This window comes from Sciurus vulgaris, assembly GCF_902686455.1.
Source record: "Sciurus vulgaris genome assembly, chromosome: 12".
NCBI lineage: Eukaryota > Metazoa > Chordata > Mammalia > Rodentia > Sciuridae > Sciurus > Sciurus vulgaris.
Genome location: NC_136473.1, coordinates 4,022,494 through 4,044,590, shown reverse-complemented (window position 1 = coordinate 4,044,590; position 22,097 = coordinate 4,022,494). Strand labels below are relative to the sequence as shown.

At 39.7% G+C, this 22,097-nt stretch overlaps 1 protein-coding gene across 4 annotated transcripts in view; it reads left to right on the top strand.

The window, feature by feature from the left end:
* Positions 1-22,097, top strand: part of HEATR1 (HEAT repeat containing 1) — a 45,138-nt gene that overhangs the window by 19,525 nt on the left and 3,516 nt on the right. For 3 of the 4 annotated variants that reach the window (XM_079106882.1, XM_079106881.1, XM_079106883.1), the window contains 22 exons: positions 613-782; positions 1,165-1,323; positions 2,840-3,082; positions 3,336-3,467; positions 5,528-5,628; positions 5,783-5,926; positions 6,550-6,668; positions 6,754-6,875; positions 8,541-8,669; positions 10,381-10,611; positions 11,530-11,656; positions 13,117-13,271; positions 16,226-16,272; positions 16,890-17,013; positions 17,718-17,858; positions 18,316-18,605; positions 19,232-19,382; positions 20,386-20,544; positions 20,647-20,781; positions 20,923-21,027; positions 21,112-21,280; positions 21,905-22,059. In XM_079106882.1, coding sequence (XP_078963008.1) covers positions 613-782; positions 1,165-1,323; positions 2,840-3,082; positions 3,336-3,467; positions 5,528-5,628; positions 5,783-5,926; positions 6,550-6,668; positions 6,754-6,875; positions 8,541-8,669; positions 10,381-10,611; positions 11,530-11,656; positions 13,117-13,271; positions 16,226-16,272; positions 16,890-17,013; positions 17,718-17,858; positions 18,316-18,605; positions 19,232-19,382; positions 20,386-20,544; positions 20,647-20,781; positions 20,923-21,027; positions 21,112-21,280; positions 21,905-22,059 — 3,308 coding nt within the window. Of the gene's footprint in view, positions 1-612; positions 783-1,164; positions 1,324-2,839; positions 3,083-3,335; positions 3,468-5,527; positions 5,629-5,782; positions 5,927-6,549; positions 6,669-6,753; positions 6,876-8,540; positions 8,670-10,380; positions 10,612-11,529; positions 11,657-13,116; positions 13,272-16,225; positions 16,273-16,889; positions 17,014-17,717; positions 17,859-18,315; positions 18,606-19,231; positions 19,383-20,385; positions 20,545-20,646; positions 20,815-20,881; positions 21,028-21,111; positions 21,281-21,904; positions 22,060-22,097 lie in introns of those variants that run through there. The other variant, XM_079106884.1, reaches the window with a different exon arrangement.

The following is a 22,097-nucleotide window of genomic DNA, read 5'->3' as shown; positions in this document are numbered from 1 at the left end:
ATTAATTTCTTGTGCTTCAGCAGCTGTAGTTAGGAATGAAAGCCAAATCGTCATGATGCAGTTCAGTAATCAGCTGACCGCTTATTCAGAAATCTTTCCTGGATTTATCTCTTTCATTAGGCAAGTCATTTTCAGGTTCATTGCTTTCTAATGAAACATCTGAAAGTAAAACTTATATATAATTTTTTGTAAAGTAGAATTGCAAACCCAGCATGCTGGCACACGCCCATAATCCCAGTACAGTAGGAAGATTGCAAATTCAAATCCAGACTGCCTTGGCAGCTTAGTAAGACCCTGTCTTAAAATGAAAAATAAAAAGGGTTGGGAATAGGGCTTAGTGGTCAAGTACCCCTAGGTTCAATCCCCAGTACCAAAAAAGAAAAAAATGGAGTTGCATATTTAACAAAGGAGCAGAATTTTATGAAGTTGATGAATGTGATACTGAAATATGAGCTGACCCACAGAGCTACTGACAAGTGGATCTGGCAGAATTAAACCATAAAAAAATGGTTGAAGATGAAAAAAATGATTCAGATAATGGATATGGTTACAGATTTTATATTATTTCATTTTTAAAAATTGGTACCAACATGTTTTGCCTTTTGGTTTTAGTGGTGACATCTCTACTCATTAATTTGGGAAACCCCGTTAAAGAAGTCCGTCGGGCTGCCATTCATTGTCTCCAAACCCTCAGTGGAGTGGCATCACAGTTTCATTTGGTAATAGACCATTTGGTTCCTAAAGCAGAGGAGATCACTTCAGATGCCACCTATGTTATTCAGGTAAACTCTTTGGCAAAGGAGATTGTGTACACATGAACACATTCTCCAATCTTGACATTGTGTCTTATAGAGATTTTGATGAACTAAGTCATTGAATTTATAAACTGATAGTTAGGTCAGTAACTACATGTTTCCCCCATTTTTAAAAGATTATAATTTTATGTATCAATTCTGCTGTTCTTTCCTTTGGATAAAAGACCAGAATTTAGCTTTTCATAGTAAGTTAACTTTGGGGTATTGATTCTTTTTCCATTTAATGCTTTAAAGGGAAATAAAAAAAGTATAAGCAGTGTCACACTTGGGAAACAATTTTCCATATTTAGTACATTTAGCCTTTGTAGTTCATTAACCCTATTTAATCCAATTTTCCTTGTCATACTAGGATTTGGCTACTTTATTTGAGGAACTGCAGGGAGAAAAGAAACAGAAATCGCATCAGAAGTTGTCTGAAACTTTGAAAAACCTACTTTATTGTGTATATGGTTGCCCATCTTATGTTGCAAAAGATTTGATGAAAGTGTTTCAGAAAGTCAACAGTGAGGTGTGTGATTTAAGTGGATTATACATTGCACATAACATTATAAAAATTATAACTGCTCATGTATAAGGAAGACATTTGCAAGAGTTAACACTTGTGCTTTCAGAAGTGATTATTTTCTTAATAATTTGGGGTGAAGAGTTGAGGTGGATGGAGAAAAGGATGTAGTATACAAAAAGCACATTTTGATGTTTATGTTTTAAAATTCAGTGCATTATCCCTGACTAATCATGAGTTTGATTTTTAAGTAGATTTAACATGGGCATGGGCATGCAGTACTAGAAGTTCTGGAAGAATTGGTGTGAGACTATGAAAAATCCAACTTGTTTCCTTATTTATTAAATATATGTGTTTATACATTTTTCTAGGGGAGCAGAATCCATAGCTTTTATTATGTTCTTAAGGAAGCTTGTGATAACCAAAGAAAGAGGGAATGAAACACTTGTGTGTGTGGTGGTGTGTTTTGCTGGTCAACAGAGGAAAAGACCTTCATTCTAGTTCCAAAACTGCCTGACTGATAGCAGACTTCGAGAATTAAATGCATAAAATGAAGTGAAGACTATTTGATTATATTTTCTATGCTCTGAGTTATCCCTGGTGTAGCTTAGGAGTGGACAGATATCTTGGCTAAGGGCCTGGTAGCAAATACAGTTGGCCCTCTTCATCTGTGGGTTTAGCCAACCTCAAATTGAAAATATTTGGAAAAAAATTGTGTCTGTACTGAACATGTACAAACTTTTTTCTTGTCATTATTTCCTAATCAACGCAGTATAACAGCTATTTCTGTAGCGCTTACATTGTATTAAGTATTATGAGTAACCTAGAGGTGATTTAAAGTAAATAGGAGGATGTGTATTGGTTATATGGAAACACTAGGCCATTTTATATGAGGGCGTTGAGCATCCTGGATTTTGGTTTCTGAGGGGGTCATGGAACCCAGCCCCCACAGATATTGAGGGACAACTCTATTTTAGGCTCCACAGACCATAGTCTCTGTTGTAGCTACTCATTACTGCCATTGTGTCAGCAGAGCAGCCATAGAAGGTATGTAAATGGGTGCGCATGGCTGTCAGAAAGCAAAACTTAGAAATACAGGTCATCTGTTGAGTTTGTCCCATGAGCTGTGGTTTGCTGGCCTAATTATTAAAGCCTTTACGTATTTAATTTGAATAAATGCTTACCATACCAATTTGAGTGTTTGAGGGAAATGTACAGTGTTTTAGCAAATTGTAAAATATTATTTTAGTCAGATTTTAGTTTGTCCTGTTTCCATCAAGTCTTAAGGAACTTACAGATTGACCCTCAGCTTCCCTCTGAAGAATGAATTGCTTTGAACATTACAGGTGAACCAACAGAGAGGACCTGATCTTAGTGTGGATTAATAGCCTCCCCCAAGTGTCATGATTGGGTTTTTATCCTGACTAAGCCCCCTGCCTTCCTATAGGGTGTCTTTGGACGTCTTTGTAGAATGAGGGAAACATCAGCATCGCTGTTTACTAACAAGTGTCCCAATCTTTAGATGGTGCTTTCTCAGCTCTTGCCGATGGTGGAACAGCTACTGGAGAAGATTGAGAAGGAGCCCACTGCTGTGCTGAAAGATGAGACCATTGTTTTGAATCTCATTCTGGGAAAATACAATGAACATTCAGCCTCCCTTTTACATAAAGACCTAAAGAGTCTAGATATGTTCTTAAAGGCTGTGCACACAACAAAGGTGCTTGACCCAGGAATGCCAACCATTCAGATCACTGCCCTTGAAAAGGTCAATGCCTTCTTTTGGAATCTAAAGCTTGTTGTGTAACATAAGTTACTGATAGACTAGATGCATTTTAAAGAGTCCTGAAAGAGTTCATCTACCGTACCATTGTTGCACATAAGTTGTTAAAAAGAATTGCATTTTAAATGAGAAAATAAGATGGGAAATAACTTATATCTTGAGAGAAAAAAGATGCAGATACCATCTTTGGAGTTTAAGCTTGTTCACTGAATTTAGTTGTTTTTTCTATCCCTGCTAGATCACAAAGCCATTTTTTGCAGCCATATCAGATGAAAAAGTTCAGCAGAAGCTTCTGTGTGTGCTGTTCGATCTGTTGGTGAACTGTAAAAACTCACATTGTGCTCAGACTGTTGGCAGTGTTTTTAAAGGGGTAAGTTGCAAACTTTTTATAATTTGTTGATTAGTCTTCTCCACATGATAGCACATTTAACTATGCCGCATTTCACTGTGTTCCTGAGAGGTCAGATGTCACCATTACCAAAAATGATGGAAAAGTAGGTCATAGGGAGTTACAAAATCAAAATTATAAGTCCTTGCTGTTATTTTTTTATTGTTGAAATATTTATAGTTTTAGCAAGATAGGATGTGTCTGTGTGTTGGCATTAACAGGTGTGCCATGTCTGTTTTCAAGGAATGGGAAAGAGTGGCTCCCATGTTGAACTGGGTAATGTTATTCTATTTAAATAGTTATATGCCATGTATGAAGGAATTGAGAATTCACTTATTGGTTTAAAAGTATATTGGAAAAAAATGACAGAATGAATCAGACAACATTGCCCTATGTAAATTTATGATTACACAAATGGTATGCCTTTACGCCATGAACAAACAGAAGCAACATGTGTCCCATTTGTTTACAATTAAAAAAAAATTTAATAAAAAAAAATAAAAAAGTATATGGAAGCCTAGCTAACAGCAGAATACCACCACCTGGTTATTCTGTATTTTGAATTCGCAGAACTAGAGAATTAGTATGGTGAAGGCACAGTATCCATATTTAGCAGTTCTTAAAATTTAAGATTCACTTAATTTTTTTCTTTGTTTTTGCTGAAGCATTTTACAGTAAACCTCAAAACATCATTTACTATGCATCTTTTAAAAAACGGACATTTTCTTATGACTATAATGCCATTATTACACCTGAAAAAATTAATATTAATTCCTTAATATCATCTAAATAGAGTTTTTAAATCATATTTCTATGGTAGTAACAAAAATACGTTTTGCAATTGTCTTTTTAATCAAAATCCAAGCGTGATGATATCTAGATATCATGACAATGTTTTCTAGAGGAGAGATTTTGGGATCCCACCCATATTTGCAAAATCTGGGGTTATGACTAAGTGTGCGTGTGTGTCTTAGTTATTCCTTTCCAGTTGGTTAGGGTATCTCAGGCTTTGCACATGGAAATAGTGGGTATGGATGATCTGTATCAGGTGACTAGCTTTCTGTTCTAAAGGGTGAATATGAAATTGAGTGGCACTGGACTAGAGAAGTGGTACCATGTTATAATCAGGACAAATGCAGAACTATAACTTGAGACCGAGAATAAACCCTCCAGAGGCAAGTGCACAGTAGCAAGAGAGCGCAGTTAAAATGAGCATTGAACTGGAACTCAGTGTTGGCTGGTGCTAGGTTGGTTGGTTTTTATTTACACCTCCTCCCTCTTTTCCTTCTGATTTTCCTTGTGGTCTGCAACAAAGTAGCATCAGATGACAGAAGAGTAGGGCAGACACAGATCTAGAAAGTCATCCTTCCCCACTTGGTTGACTAAACTGTTCTTATGGGAAAATGACTGGTTTTAGTCATACTGTAAAGAAATGTGAGGGGAAATTAGAATCACAAATAACACCTGTTCAACAGGCTTTGAATACTCTGTAGTGCTAATTAAGTGCTGGTTGAATTAAGATTTATTGCAAAAAGGAGTATTTTAAAATATTTGAAGGGTTATTGAAAGGAAAATGTTAACCCAAATCCCCTTAACTTCCATCTCAATAGAGAGTGTATGAAATATTGGAAACATGCCATGTCAGCCAAGGTAAGCTTGACCTGAAGTGTAAGACAGCTGCTTTTCTCACTGTAAACATTGTTCTGATTACAAAATATAGTATGTGAAACACTTTGTTATATTTGTGACAATAAACACATGCCTTATGGTGAAATAAGTATATACTGATATGAGTAGATTTTTAAGATACCAGAGCAATATATACCTTTAAACAACTACTGATATATGGAAATTTTTCAAAAGAAAATATAAGAAATTGTTGATGGTGTTTGCCTTTGGGGATTAGTCTGGGCTCTAAACTGGTATAAAGATATAAAAGTGGACACAAATGCTTTGATCATATTTCTTTTAATTATTGCTTATTGCTTTAATTTCATCCTGGTGAATTAATATCATCAAACATTCTTCCTTCCATCTTTCAGATTTCCATTAATGCTGAACAAGTCAGAATAGAACTGGAACCACCAGATAAAACTAAATCCTTGGGCACAATTCAGCAAACAAGAAGACAAAAAATGCAGAAGTAAGAGCTGTGAATGTACTGAGAATATGCTTGTTCCTGCTCTGCATGTTATGACACCATTGTGATACCCATGTTTCCCATAACTGGGTACAGAGTTTTTGCTTAGCAGTGATGGTGTTTGCATTTCCAACTTGTTGTCTTTTCTGTTTCCCAGGAAATCACAAGATACAGAATCCATTCAGGAAGTTGGAGGTTCTTACTGGCAAAGAGTAACCCTCATTCTGGAATTATTGCAGCACAAGAAGAAACTGAAAAGCCCTCAGATATTGATACCAACTCTTTTTAACTTGCTGTCTAGGTAATGACATTTAGCTTTGGTGATCTGAGAGAGAACAGAATTCTAATAATTCCATCTCATTCTACTTAACATTCTCTTTTGAGCATATTCTCTTCTTCCTTAGTCAGTCTGTCCAGTAGAGCAAGTCCAGTATTGTAGTTGAAGGTTGTGGTCTAGGTGCTCGTTGCCATGAAGTTCCATGAATGGACTTCACCTGCGTCAGTAGATGGCTTCTCACCTTGCTGCTTTTTTCTTGACTTTTGATACTGTATCCAAACTGTTGTTACTTGTATTTAAAGATACATTGAGACACCTGCTTTATTTTTTAGGCATAAATTATTAGATAGATAGGTGTGGAGTATGTCCCTGAATTGTGGAATGTGCTGTCAGGTGAAGAATAAAGTAATTCTTAACTCAAAGATTCCAGATGGGATAGTGGAAAATACAATGACGGAAGGAGAATTTGACATGTGTACCTGTCAATATAAGAAAAAATTAAAGTTACAAACTTACATCTTATATATTTAATTACAGCATTTTAGTTATTATTTTCTAAACATGAGTTCTAGACAGTAGTCATTAACGTGGCAATGAATTAAGCAACTTTCATATTTCCGTTCATTTCTCCTCTGGATATCCTAAAGGTGTTTAGAGCCTTTGCCACCAGAGCAGGGGAACATGGAATATACCAAGCAATTAATTCTTAGTTGTCTGCTCAACATCTGCCAGAAACTCTCCCCAGATGGTGGCAGGATACCTAAAGGTACGTGCTTGTTGGGTAGAAAACTTACCTACTTTGAGTGCATATGAGTCTGCTACTTATTTTTTAAAATTTATCACCACTGTAGATGTTGTAGATGAGGAGAAGTTCAATGTGGAATTGATAGTTCAGTGCATCCGCCTTTCAGAGATGCCTCAAACTCATCACCACGCCCTTTTACTTTTGGGTACTGTTGCTGGAATATTTCCGGTGAGTGTTAATGATTTAAGACTGTAGGTACTTGAGATATTTTTCTCCCATGGAAATGCATTGGTACTTACTGATTTAAATTCATTGGGCTGAGCCTGGGGGTATATATCAGTAGTAAAGCACTTGCCAAGCATGTGGGAGGTCCTGGGTTTGATCCCTAGCACTGTAACAAACAAAAACAAACAAAAAATAGCTGGGTACAGTGGTACTTGCCTGTAATATCAGGGGCTCTGGAGACTCAGGTAGGAATATCAAGTTGGAGGCTAGCCCGGGCAACTTAGCAAAGATCCTGTCTCAAAATAAAAATTTATAAAAGGGCTGGGAAAATAAATTAAAAAATAAGTAAGTAAATAAAAATAAAAAAGGGCTGGGAATGTGGCTCAGTGGTAGAGCACAATGTTAGCATGTGTGAAGCCCTGGGTTCAATCCCCAGTACTGCAAAATAAGTAAATAAATGAAGCCATTAGACTCTGGGGTCCCCCAGCACTCTTGGTACTCTGGCCCTGCCTGTTTAAGGCTGGGTACTGTGAACTGGTTAATCTTGCTAAGCTTTGGTTCTCCTCTTTGGAAAATGAAAATTAGAATGGTAACCTCATTCCTAGCATTACAGTGAGGACCCATATGTTTAACTTGTGGTTAGCTCTCAGCTAGTACCTGTCACACTGTAAGGTAGTAAGTATTAGTGTGGTTTGAAAATTAATAGCCCATTGACTATTAATTCTCTAAGCAGCCTTCAACCAGTGACAAGAAAGTTAATTTGATTATAACCTACCTCGTTTGAAGAAATATGTTCCTTCTATAAAGTACAATGTTTAAAGAGTTTTGGGCTGGGGATGTAGCTCAGTTGGTAGAGTGCTTGCCTAGCATGCATAACGCCCTGGGTTCAATCCCCAGCACCACACAAAAAAAAAAGTTTTGAAGAGTTTGACACTTTTCATACAGAGCTTTGATCAGAGGGCAGAGGGTCTTAAATGGAGGTTCTCCATGAGCTTTAAGGAATCTTAATCTGTTGAAGACATGTGAAAATCTATTATGTGGGATTTTTTATTTGGACAAAAGTCTGTAGATCTCAGAAGGGTTGCTATGAATGTTTGTATGTAAGGTTTTGTGTACATGCCTAGGAGAATTTCTGAGTCATATGGTAATTTAACTTTTCAAGGAACTACTGGACTGTTTTCTAAGTGGCTGCACCATTTCACCTCCACCAATGGTGTATGAGAATTCCAGTTTTTCCACATCCTTGCCAGAATTTGTTATATTACCTTTTTTTTTTTTTTTTTTTTTTTTTAATCATAGCCATCCTAATAAGTGTGAAAGCATATCATGGAATTTTGGTTTTGTAATTACCTAATGATTAATGATATTGAGCATCTTTTCATAAGCAAGTATGCTTTTCATATGCTTTGATAATTTTTATATTTTCTTTGCAGAAATGTTTCAAATATTTTGCCCATTTATTTACTTATTTATTTTATTTTAATTTTGGTGGTGCAAGGGATTAAACCCAGAGTTCCGCACATACTAAGCATGTGCTCTGAATAATGGCCCCAACCCCTTGCCCATTTTTAAAGCAGGTTATTTCTGTTTTTATTGGTGAGTTGTAATGAATTCTTGGCCTTTGATATGCTTGAAATAGAAAATGTTGATAGTTGTGTTTTCTTTCAGGATAAAGTTCTACACAATATTATGTCTATCTTTACATTTATGGGTGCCAATGTCATGCGCCTAGATGACACGTACAGTTTTCAAGTTATTAGCAAGACAGTGAAGATGGTTATTCCAGCACTGATTCAGGTAAGCTGTCTGAACACCACCATCATCATTATTACTTCTAGTTTTTTGAATGTTATATATGATTGGTATTAAAAACCTTTCTGGGGCCTGGGGTTGTGGCTCAGTGGTAGAGCATTTGCCTAGCAAGTGTGAGGCACTGAGTTTGAGCCTCAGCACCATATAAAAATAAATGAATAAAATAGAGGTCTATCAACATCTAAAAATATATTAAAAAAAAAAAAAAAGCCACCTTTCTGAAGTGCTCAAGTAATTGTGGCTCCTAAGTTGTAGAATGGTGATGATGATCAAAATCAGTCTTGGAAATAATTTCCTTTCCAAGATGTGATCAGCCGAGCTGCAGCTGGTGCTGCTGGGCTGAAGGGCGTCTGAAGGTTGTGCTGGCAGTTTGCTTCAGAAGAGCACGTCAGCGTAATAGCACACTATTGTGATCAGCAAAGCTGCTGCGGAAAAACAGAAAAGGAGCTGTTAGACCTGCAGTGGCGATTTGTTAGCATGCAGTCCGACCTTTGCCAGGCGCACTTTCTGAGCCAGGTCCTTGGGAGAGACGCACAGCGTCTGCCAAGGAGGGATGAATTGCAAAGAACAAAGTGGCCTTTGAGGTGAGAGGGTGTGGTTGCATGCTGGAGTTTTCTGCTTACTCTGCTTGTTACTGTCTATACTCATACTCTTGACCATCTCAGAGATGAACATAGTCATACCATCTCCTTTTAATTTGGCATTAGATTGGTGTTTTATGTGTTCAATAATTTAGTAAATATAGAACATATGCCTAAAAAGAAAATCATGTTCAATACATGTGCCAAAAAAGTAAATGATAAAGGGTTCAGAATAGGTAAAATTCCAGATGGGCCAGGATGAACAGAAAGTTTCATAAGAAACAGAACTCAAATGGGTAGAAGAGAATAGGATTTGTGTAGTGAATGGCAGAACAGGGAAGAGGCCTGGTGTGGGCATGTGCACAGGGTGTTCAAAGAATGTGATGTAGATCAGTTTGATGGAGAAGGTAATCAAAGATAGGCTGAAATGAGAGCATTGGGCTATTCATTTCAAGTGTTTCTTTATTCTTTAATTCTTTCTGTCATGCACCAACTCTATTTTGATCACCAGTGCCATAGTAAAATGGGTTGGACTTTATTCTGAAAGCAGCAGGGAGCTTTTGCCCTTTCTTTGTAGTGCTTACTTAGATCATACCCATTATTCTCAGCACCATACAAATGCGTTGTGTTTGTGCAGTTTTCCCAGGGGACCCATACAGATTGGCTGGCTGTGCCACACATTTAGCACTTGTCATTTGCTGCTTCCTGTTCTCTCTCACGTGTGCATCTTGTTCCATACAGATCACACATCTCCCTTTGGGCAGGCCTTACGTCCTAAACTCTGTATTCCCCTCAGTGCCAAATAGTGCCTGGGATGTGATTGATACTCATTGGATACTTATTGATAGATAGATCCTGATTACTAAAATTCTTTTGACAGGGACTGGGATTGTAGCTTAGTGGTAGAGCACTTGTCTAGCATGCATGAGGCACTGGGTTCAGTTCTAAGCACCACATATAAATAAATAAAGGTCCATTGACAACTAAAAGCAATTTTGAAAAATTCTTTTGACAACTTTTCTAGGGCATGTCCAAAGATCTGGTCTTTTTCACTGCAAGTTTGTTCTGAGGACGGTTATTTGCACCTACTCATGTTCCTGCTTTCTGTTCTGCAGTCTGATAGTGGAGACTCCACAGAAGTCACAAGAAATGTTGAAGAAATTGTGGTAAAAATCATCAGTGTGTTTGTGGATGCACTGCCACATGTTCCAGAGCACAGGCGCCTGCCCATCCTTGTTCAGCTTGTTGATACTCTTGGTGCACAGAAATTCCTCTGGGTTCTTCTTGTCTTGCTCTTTGAACAGTACGTCACTAAAACAGTGCTGGTGGCTGCCTGTGGAGAAAAGGTCAGAATGTCGGCGGGGTGATAAGAAGGAAAATGGTCATGTTTCATGCAGATTTTGTGATACTGTCCAGTTTAAACTCGGGGCCAGCAATGCTTAATGTGCATTATTTGACAGTGTTTGCCCAGAACCTTTTTCTTTCTTTCTTTTTTAACAGTATTGGGCTTCAGCCCAGGGGTATTTTACCACTGAGCTACATCCTCAGCCCTTTTTATTCCTCATTTTTGAAATAGTGCTTTGCTAAAGTTGCTGAGGCAGTGATCTTCCCTCCTCAGCGTCTTGAGTAGCTGGGATTACAGACATACACCACCACAACCAGCACCTTTTTCAAAAATGTTCTTGGAATTCCTTAAAATTGCTTCCAGCTCTGTTGGCACTGGAATGTCCTCAGTAGCAGCACAGCATCTTCTGAGTGCAGTTTCCCTTTTCTGACAAATAGGTCTTGTGCCATGCTGGGCGGTTCTGTTTTAAGCCCAACAGAGTGAGGCTGTGAAGTAATGAAACTCTTTCTCTTGAAAGGAGCATTTTGTTAGGAAGGAGAAGAGCATCCACATCAAAAGACACAGGCCTGGTGATGGTTTGGATGGACGAGGTCAGAACTCATAGGTCCAGGGTTGTTTGTAAATGATTTCTTAGACGTGGATCTGGGAGTCGAGCTAGACCTTATGGCAGTGAAGTGATGTGTGAAATTCCTCTGGAAATCAGAGTGCAGTCTGCTGGGATCCTTCCCTCTTCAGTTCTCATGAATGGCTGTTTTACAGAAGGAGCCTGTCAACTACTCATCTGGTGATGACAATAAAGAAAGATAGGATGACTTTGCATGCTCAGGGATGTTTTTTGAACATGTTCCCTTATTTATAGTTATTAATAACATTTGTTAGGTAACAGTTTTGTTATTTTTTGTCCTTTCTCTCCATACAGGATGCTGTTCTAGAGGCAGATACTGAATTTTGGATCTCAGTCTGCTGTGAGTTTAGTGTCCAGCATCAGGTGCAAAGCTTGATGAGCATCCTCCAGTACTTGGTGAAGCTGCCAGAGGAAAAAGAGGGTAAGTGTAAGTCCAATATCGCTGCCATCTCCTCGGATGGGGAGCAGCAGAGCGAGTGCATGTCAGCCTCATAGCCAGGCATGTCTTTAAAAGAGCTTTGGGTTTTTTTTTTTTTTTTTTAATTGACTATTTTTAATTTGAGTATGTGATCGTGTACTTTCTTGAGTCCTGTGGGAAAGGGTCAGCAGTTCTGCTTGCCTCACATGTTGCTTGTTCTCTGTCTTTACCGTGCGTGTGTTGCCTATGGAATGTCCCCCCGTGTCCCGAATGAATTATGTTCAAATGACAGTAAGTTAAGCTGGACCTAACTAGATTCCCACTAAAATATCTGTGCAGACATTTGCAAGAAAAGAATAAAAACAGATAGCACAGCAGTGGTACCTGAATGTTAAAATTTACCAGGGAGCAATCTTGAGGAGAGTTGATCGCAGTAAGGCCCGTAGGGCCGGCTGAAGGCAGGGCTGATGCAGTGGACATTCCCAGTGTCCTGCCTTCGTAGCAGAACAGCACGGTGGACTAGGAGGAAGGGCTCCCAGGACTGCTTTCTGTGTGGCCAGCTGTGGACCTTGTCACTGGGTGCTTGGCTCAGGTTTGGCAGGAACAGACCAGGAAAGAGCCTAAAGAGCTGCAGCTTGGTGGCATGGTTAAGGAAGAGTCAAAATGATCGGCAAGATTAAAAAAAAGGAAGTCTTCATTGTGAGCCATTCTCTGGGATAGTTGGAGGGGCTTCGGTTTTTGTTTGTTTGTTTTTTTAAGTTTAGTTTGGTATTTTTCTGTGCTGGACATTGAATGCAGGGCCTTGCACAAGGCAGGTGCTCTTTACTGAAATTGACCCCCTGACCACTGTTCCCCCAGCCTGTTTATCCTAAATACATCTGGATAAGAAAGTCTCCATCTTAGGTTTGAAGTTCTAGGAGACACATTTTCAGACTTTTAAAACTAAACCTTGGGCTGGGGCTGTAGTTAAGTGGCCAAGAGCTCACCTAGCACGTGTGAGGGATGGGGTTCGATCCTCAGCACTGCATAAAAATTAATAAAATAAAGGCTTGCTGTCCATCTACAACTACTAAAAATAAATTAAAAACAAAACAAAAAAACTAAGCCTTAAGGCTAGTTCGCAGTCTCCGTCCGCCTATGTGGGCTGCCAAAAAAGTGCCCCTAAGTTTTCAGGAACTCCGTCCAGAGCCAGCATCTAAAGGATTCTTCTGGAGTGTCTTCACCATCTGTTTTTCTCAGTTATCCTGTTGTTTTTTGCCTTACACATACATCTCTTCTTAGTACTTTGGGGTACTGTCTTGGAAACTACACTTCCATTTCTCACCGACTAGGAAGAAGAAAAGCTACATGTCATAATGCCAGTTTTTCCTATCTGAAATTGCATCCCACTCACCCTGCTGTCTCAAGCTCAGTATGCCAAGAAGTCAGATTGAAAGGCCGCTTTTTCTGTTGCTGTTTTTCAGAAACCGTTCCCAAGGCAGTATCTAACAAGTCACAAGAAGAAGTGCTGCAGGTTTTTAATGTCGACACCCATACTAGCAAGCAGCTACGGCATTTTAAATTTCTGTCAGTGTCCTTCATGGCCCAGCTCCTGGCTTCCAATAGTTTTCTCAAAAAGGTGAGGTGTTTAAATGGGTTTATGATAAATTGCACCTGCTATTTCTAAAGGAACTGAATTTTAAACTAGTGAAGATAGCTTAACAAATGTGTAGTGAAAGTGTGGGGTGTGCCTTCAAAGATATTAGAAAAAGGAGTATACTTCATCATGAAAAGCTGGCATGTTCTACCAGGGGTGATTGTATAAGCCCTATGAACAAGTAATTTCATTTTCAAGAGCTGGGTTCCCAGCATAGGGTATGAACAGGTACACGAGCAGTCTCCTACGAGAATGTTTACAGCAGCGTTGTTCTTGGCAGCTGAACTGGTAGTGATCTAAGCATCTACCAGTGGAGTGGATAAATGGCTGTGGTCACATGGGAGCATAGATGGACAGCACAGCCCTCTCTGAATCTGAAGCAATATGGGAAGACAGAGGCCAGGCACAAAAGAACATGTACCCTGGTTTCCATTATATAAAATCAGAACCAGGCAAAGCAAGTTTATGGTTTAGAAGGTAAGACAGTGGCATCTTTGGGGAGGAGGATGGGGCACATGGGATGCAGGTGTGCAGAAGGGGCTCTGTGCTGCTCGTAGTATGCTAGAGCTTTACCAGGGTGTGGTGTGCTCTGCACGGATGGTTGGTGCGCTCTGCTGTCCCTGTGTTAAATCTCAGATTAGATAATGAGAGGGAAAAGGAAAGAAAGAAATATGACAGGATACAAAAATGGTTTAACATTAGAACACTTACTGAAGTACCATAACACATTTACAGACCAAAGTAATCATCAAAATTATCAATCTACTGGATTTTTTCTATGTAAAAATTCATTCATTCATGATCCAAGGGAAAAAAATCCTCTTACATGGGAATTACTGTGGCCTGATAAAGGTATTTATATGGCTTGTATCATACTTTTAATGACAAAACATTAATGATGTCATTGCTAAAGTCAGGAACAAAGGTGCCTTTTGTCATCCCTTTTATTCAAAAAAAGAAATGACATGTAAGGATCAGGAAAAAAAGAATTATGTAATACTACAGTTTACCTTATTAAAAAATAGAGTAAAATAATAAAAACAAACTTGTAAGAGTAAGCCTAACCAAATGTATGCAAGAATATCAAGGAGGAATGTCCAGGATATTAAAAGATACAAAAGAAGACTCAAAAGAAATGGAAAGAGACAATGTTTGTGTGCAAGAAGACTCTTAACGATTTCAGTTCTTCCCAGATTGATCAAGAAGTTCAGTGCACTTTTCTCAATGACATGTTTTAAAAGACCTTGACAAATTGATCCAAAAATGCACAGGATTAAGGACAATGGAGCAAGAGGAAAGAGATGGATCAGTGTGACCCAACAGTTAGCTCAGAAACACATCAAGATGTAGGTAGGAAAGGTGTCAGGTGGGCAATAAGAACTAGTGCTACTAGTGCTGGTGCGATTCGTTTTCTGTTTGTGGTGGGGAAGTCTCTGATCTCACATCATATACAACAGATAATTTTAGGTAGAGTGAAAACTTTAGAGTGAAAAGCAACACCTGGAACTTTTAGAATAAAATTGAGAACAATATTGTGACCCAAGGTTAAAGAAGAATTTTTCTTTGAAATTTTGGTTCAACAAAAAGCTACCTACCATATATTGAAAAGAAAGCCACAGACCAAGAGAAGATGGTTGTTCTGCATAAATAAAAAAGCATCCATTTCCGTTAGAACAACTGGCAAAAAATGAAGTCAGTGAGGAGAAACCACAAATAGCTACTTGCTATACAACACATCTCAGCCTCCCCAGTGCGCAGGAAGTGAAGATTAGATGAGATGTCACCGCAGCGCCCGTCAAATTGGTAAAATTATCAGAGCTATTAAACAAAGGATTGGCAAGGACATGAGGTACACGGAAGTGGGTTGCAGAGTGGTCCAAACTTCAGAGAGCCTTTGGCAGGGTCCTGTGGGGTCAGAGGCTTATTGTTTCCTGACCTTGGGTGTTTACAAAACTGGTCTAGATGCTCAAGAGATTTATAAATATGTTTTTCTTTAGAATTACTTGTACAGGTTGAACATTCCTAATCTGAAATCTGAAATACTCCAAAACCGAAAACTTTTTGAGCACTGATACAGCACCACAAGTAGGAAATTCCACATCCAACCCGTATGACGGGTCATAAATCACAGCCACAGATACACTAAAAATATTGTATGGAACTACCTTCAGGCTGTGTGTACAAAGTGTGCATAAAACATAAGTGAGTTTTGTGTTTAGACTTGGGTTCCATCCTTATGATATCTCATTTTGTTTATGCAAATCCATATTATCCCAAAATCCAAAAAATACCTGAAACATTTCTGGTCCCAAGCATTTCAGATAAGAGATACTCAGCCTGTAAAAGGAAAAAAAAACAGACTTAAACTAATATCTAGCAACAGAGGCAAACAGGTAAGTAAGTTGTGGTTCCACAGAGGAGTGCTGTGTAGTGTTGAAGTGAAGTCCCCAAACACAGCTCTCAAAAATCCAGTAATTACCAGAAAAGCATGTTGAATATGTGCTCTTGCAAAAACTTGGTAGCAGACTCAGCAGGGTGGTTTTCTCTGGAGGCATAGGGGATGGGAGGGTGGACCAGGGAGCAGTATGTAGGGGACCACAGCTGTCCATGTTTAACTACTTAGCTGATTCTGCGAAAGTTAACCAGGTCAGCATTCCATTAAGTTAGGTAGTGGGCAAGTGAGTATTGCTCATTTACTCTGTTTTTTGACTTTTTTTTTTTTTTTTTTTTTTTTCAAACTTCCTAGATAATGATAGAATTATAAGAGAATCTGAATTAACCACAGTCTAGTGAGGGTGATCTGAACCTGATTAAATTGTAATGTCATAAAACTTAAAGTGTGTGGTCTGTGTGTATACTCCTGAGTTTCATTGAACCTACTTCATATGAAGTAGGTATCCACGTTGTTATCTAATGGAGCTTTCTTTAAAATGCAGGTGGTTGAAAGTGGTGGTCCTCAAATTTTAAAAGGACTTGAACAGAGGTATGTTTATCTTTTTTCATTTTTTTATATGGAAGTAATTTCAAACTTACAGAAAAACTGGAAGACTAGAACAAGAACTCATGCAGTCTTTGCAGCCAGGTTGATCATGGGCATTTTATGTCACATTTACTTTATCATTCTCTTTGCATACATTTTTGTCTTTGAACCATTTGAAACTAAGTTACATACATTATGCTTTTGTCCCCTAGTGTTCATTTCCTAGGAATCTTGGATATTGTTACAAAACCATGATATAGTTACCAAGGTCAGAGCCAGAGTCAGAGAGTCGTTTCTAGTCAGAGGCCTCTGTTTAATTCTTCATGGAATTTCTCTATAGCAATAATCCCTAGTTTCTTTTCCTTCCACATAATTTTTTAAATAATTCAGTATTAATTTTTTTTTTTTTTTTTTTTTTTTTTTTTTTGGTGATGCTGGGGATTGAACCCAGGGTCTTATGCTTGTGATGCAAGTGCTCTACCAACTGAGCTATCTCCCCAGCCTCAATACAAAATTATTAAATGTTTTTTTTCCATTGAAGCATTCTGCAGGGATAGAGACATGTGAGTTCTTTAAATGCCTTCAGCTGCTGTTTGTTGGGTGTCTCCTGTGCCTTGTAGGTTGCTAGAAACTATTCTTGGCTATATCAACACTGTAGCACAGTCCATGGAAAAAAATGCAGATAAACTAACTGTGAAGTTTTGGCGAGCACTTCTTAGCAAAGCTTATGACATGTTAGATAAGGTAGGTTCTCATTTCTCTCCTTAATTGCTGAGTTTTGTTAGTGGTTTTTATATCATTGAAAAATTATTTGACTTGAAGTTTTACTTTAAGAATGAATTTAGGACTGGGGTTGTAGCTCAGTGGTAGAGCTCTTGCCTAGCACATGTGAGGAGGCACTGGGTTCAATCCTGTGCACCACATAAAAATAAATATATAAAATAATAAAGGTTAAAAATTAAGAGTGAATTTAGCAAGACCTTTTATTAATATAGTAAAGCTCAGATTGTTCTTGAAAAGATTCTCTTGATGACTAGAAATAAACTCTTCTGGAAAAAGATGCCACCTTACCAAATTATAAGAACATGTACCTCAATAGGATGTTTTAAATAGTCATGTAACAAATAATGTTCCACTTCATTCAGGTAGAATAAAATCAAAATATGTTGGGTATATTAGATAAATCATTGGTTTTGAAATTAAGGTCACGCTTCAAATTTAGCTGAATTATTTGACTCCATGGCTTAGAGCAATTCAGTTGTTCATAGCATTAGGATTTTTGTTCTGTTTTAGTTAATGAAATGAGCAATACTAGTACTAGTAGGTTAGTGTAAGGATTGCACAAGTGTGTGTGAAAATGTCTGCTCAGAGAGATACAGTAAATAGAAGTCTCAGTTGGTTGATCTTTGTCAGGTTGTTCGTTTTGTGAAATGTAATCTTCCCTGTAGGTCAATGCCTTGCTGTCCACAGAAACATTCATTACTGTGATTAGGGGGCTGGTAGGCAATCCACTGCCATCGGTTCGCCGGAAAGCATTGGATCTTTTGAACAACAAGCTACAGCAGAATACATCCTGGAAGAGGAAGACCGTGAGTGAAGTCATATTGCAGATGTGTATAGCTTCCTTTACTTTATTGAAGAGCTACATTTAACTCCCTGAAGTTTCTCCAGTATGCCATTTAACCTTGTATTGTGTGTGTATTTAAAAGTGTGATGTTCTAGTAGTGACCCAGGTGTGTAGCAAGAGCTCTTAGTATGAAATTCAGCCTGATGCAATTATTGCTTGATAGGGGCCATACACTGCCTTAGCTTTAGGTAATTTTAATCCTTTTTCCTTGGGGTACTTTATATGAATCAGAGGTTGGTCAGAGCACATGCATTTGCTTAGCAATAAAGGCACATAGAGAAACCGCTGCTTTGAGTATAGTCAAGAGACTGGAGCCCTCAATCTGATTTCCACTGGGAGAGTCTAAAACTGTGAAGATGTAAGATGGACTAGCAGATTTTGCAGCTTTAATTATTTGAGAATTGTGGCTTCTTCTTCAGGTTTACCGTTTTCTAAAACTGGTTCCAGTCCTTTTGGCCATTGTTCAGCGTAAAAAAAAGGATGGGGAAGAACAAGCCATAAACAGACAGACGGCTCTATACACGCTAAAGCTTTTATGCAAGAATTTTGGTGCAGGAAATCCAGAGTCTTTTGTGCCAGTGTTGAATACTGCAGTGAAACTGATTGCTCCAGAAAGGAAGGAAGACAAGAATGTCCTGGGAAGTTCCCTTCTCTGCATAGCAGAGGTGGCCTCCACCCTGGAAGCGCTGGCCATCCCTCAGCTTCCCAGGTACGCTGCTGGAGACGTGGCACAGGAACCACTACTGTCCCTCGCAGATTGAAAAAGAATGCCGTGGTGACTCTTTTTGGACTGAGTGGAAATTACATAAAAGTAGATTTGTTAAAGAATTGATCTTTTCTTCAAAGTGGAAAATACAACATTGCCATTTATCTTCAGACACACTGCTTTGTGATGTTACTTGTCCCCTCCATTCTTCGTCCCCTTTGACCAGCTGTGACTAGAAAGCAGGGTGAAGCTCGCAGAGAAGCAGGCCAGAGCAGCCTGCATGGTGTCAGAAGCTCCTTTCTGTGCCTCTGACTGCGACTAGCTGCTGGAGCGCTGCTGTTGATAAGAGAGGCGTGCCTACCACCCCTGAGACTCCCACGGGACAGGGCTGCCAGGCTTTGCACAGTCCTGACACAGCGTGTGTTTTTAACAGTTACTCTTGTACTGTTGGTAATGGGAGCTTTCTTGCACTTCAGTCACATAAAACGTGTAGGTGTGTTTTGTGATTTGTTGGATATATAATGACACAATGGGCACAGTTCATTTGGCTTTTTCCATATTGTCCCCTGCTTCATCCTGCAGTCTGCTTCTGTTTGAAGTTCTCTGAAGAACTTGCTCTTTCCTTCTAGTCTGATGCCATCACTGCTGGCAGCAACACGGAGCGCCAGCGAGCTGGTTCACAGCGAGGTCTGCCTGCTCAGTGCCCTGGCCGCCCTGCACAGAGTCGTGGAGACTCTGCCGCACTTCCTCAGCCCCTACTTGGAAGGCGTCCTGTCCCAGGTGAGCTGTGGTGACTGTGAAGTGCTCTGTAGGGAGGTGGGAGAACAAGGATTGCCATTTAATCATTGTTATTGGTTCTTTTTCAGTGTTATTTTCTTTTCCCCAATTCTTCTGAAAAGATGTGCCTGTGTTTCTCTTTCATTGTCCCTTCTGCTTCACTGTGAAGCTTTTCTCTTTTCTGACTGTGCAGGATGTATTTTATTGCTCGTTTTCACTCCGCGAGGTCTTGGGAGTTGGGCGGTCGAGCTGCCTGCTGTGCTTCCTGTGGAAACTGGCGTGTCTAATGGTTTCTGGTGTGAAGGCTTCTTAGTCCGAAGTCATTTTGCATAGTGGAAGCCTTAAGGTCATTAGGTACCTGTGAAGACACTGGGCAAATGGCTTTTCTGATCAAAAGTGCCTAAGAATATTGGCCTCTTACTCCTCTGATTATTGCTGTTCTATCGTGTCAGTCATTTGCCACTTATGAGGTTAGGAATCTTAACGACCATGGTGTACGTGAGTTAACCAATTCACATGCTCTACTGTTAGGGCTTGGAAGTAGCCTTCTGGAGCTTGGGGTATCTCAGTTGTGGAGCACTTACCTAGCACATGTGGATGCCTGGGCTCTGTCCCCAGCACTGCCACCAAAAAAAACAAACAAACAAAACATGACTGCCTCACAGAAAGGGGCCTAGGTTGTGAGGCACTTTCTTGATTTTTTTTTTTTTAACAAGAAAGAACCTGGCTCTCCCAGGGTCCCGGATTTCTGTCTAAGAAGATTATCAGTCTGGGTTCTCAGTGTTTCTGCATTTGCTCTTCACCTTCATCCCTGCCCCAGCTGGGAAGGAGGCATCTGCCCAGGGTTACCTACAGACGTGCAAGGCTGGCTCTCAAAAGAATTCTGTGCATAGCTGAGGCAACACCCAGTTTCCCAAACTTGGGCCATCACTGAGCCTTCTGAGTGAGTGTGATTGTCAACACAGAGCCATCACGGCCTCAGTGGCTATTTTTCATATTTCCGTAGGTGATTCATTTGGAGAAAATCACTAGTGAAATGGGATCTGCCTCACAGGCTAATGTCCGTCTCACATCTCTTAAAAAGACACTGGCCACCAGGCTGTCACCTCGAGTCTTATTACCTGCCATCAGCAAAACCTACAAGCAGATTGCAAGGAACTGGAAGGTGAGATCATTTGGGTATTGGACTCTGGAGAAGGAAGAGGTGGTACTGAAATCTTTATTTTCACTTGAAGAGTTCCTGAGTTCTCTTTGCTGTTTGTGGCAGAATAACATGGGCCCATTCATGAGCATCTTGCAAGAGCACATCGGGGTGATGAAGAAGGAAGAGCTCACCTCCCATCAGTCTCAGCTGACCGCCTTCTTCCTGGAGGCCCTGGACTTCCGGGCACAGCACTCAGAGGTGAGCTGGTCTGTACTCTCACACGGTCCTAGGGTTGTCAACTCTCTGTGGCAAGAAAAATCACACTGTGCAAATAGTCGTACTTGCCAAATAATTTAAGAGTCAGTACCCTGGCTAATACATCAGCTCTTCCATTTTCAGGATGATCTCGAGGAAATTGGGAGAACAGAAAGTTGTATCATTGACTGTCTGGTGGCCATGATCGTGAAACTCTCCGAGGTCACATTCAGACCCCTGTTCTTCAAGGTGAGGCTTCCTTTCTCTGCTTCCCTTCCTGCCCAGATGCACATGAAGGCATGAGTAGAAGCTAATCTTCTGTTATGGTTTTAGCTGTTTGATTGGGCCAGAACAGAAGATGCCCCAAAGGACAGGCTGTTAACATTTTACAACCTGGCAGACTGCATTGCTGGGAAGCTGAAGGGGCTTTTTACTCTGTTTGCCGGCCACTTGGTGAAACCTTTTGCTGACACCTTGAACCAGGTGAACATCTCCAAAACAGGTTGGTAGCTCCTTCACTTCAGTCTGTAGCCTTTTTCTGCATACCATACACTAGACACAGTTAGTGTAAGATATAGCTTGGAAGGTTCTAGAGTTCTTTGCTAAGGAAGGTGAGTTTTTACTTCATTTTTGTCAGCCATTGAAGTGATTGTTTCAGCATGATGGAATAGTGTTATTTGGCCCAGGAGAAAGAATAAAATAAATGGGCATTATTACTAGTCATTGGAAGTCACTGTGAATCACTAAAATTGGGGCTTGGCGTAGAGTTTAGTGGTAGAGCACTTGCCTAGCATGCATCAGACCCTGTGTTAAGTCCCCGGGAACCCCCTCCAAAAGAGGGGGGGTTAAAATTAAGACTGGTCTGTTCTTTGATGCTACTAAGTGACTGAAGGTGACAGTTGGTGATGTAACTTGCCAAACTGAGCATGAGAATCAGTTTTTACTCCCCTTCTGAGAAACCATCCATTTAATTCTAACCTACCTACATGCCGATTATGATTTCTAGGTCATTTTTAAAATACTCTTCTGAGTATTGTGAGTGTATTGTGTTGATAGTGATTCACATTTAAACCTTGGTGGTTAACTGTGACATTCTTTGGTTTTTGTCTTTTTCATTTGTCTACAGATGAAGCGTTTTTTGACTCTGAACATGACCCTGAGAAGTGCTGCTTGCTGTTGCAGTTTATCCTGAGCTGTCTGTATAAGATCTTCCTTTTTGACACCCAGCATTTCATTAGTAAAGAGAGAGCAGAAGCCCTGATGATGCCTCTGGTGGACCAGGTAACCAGCAGAACTGGCCATTAACTGAGGCTGCCACT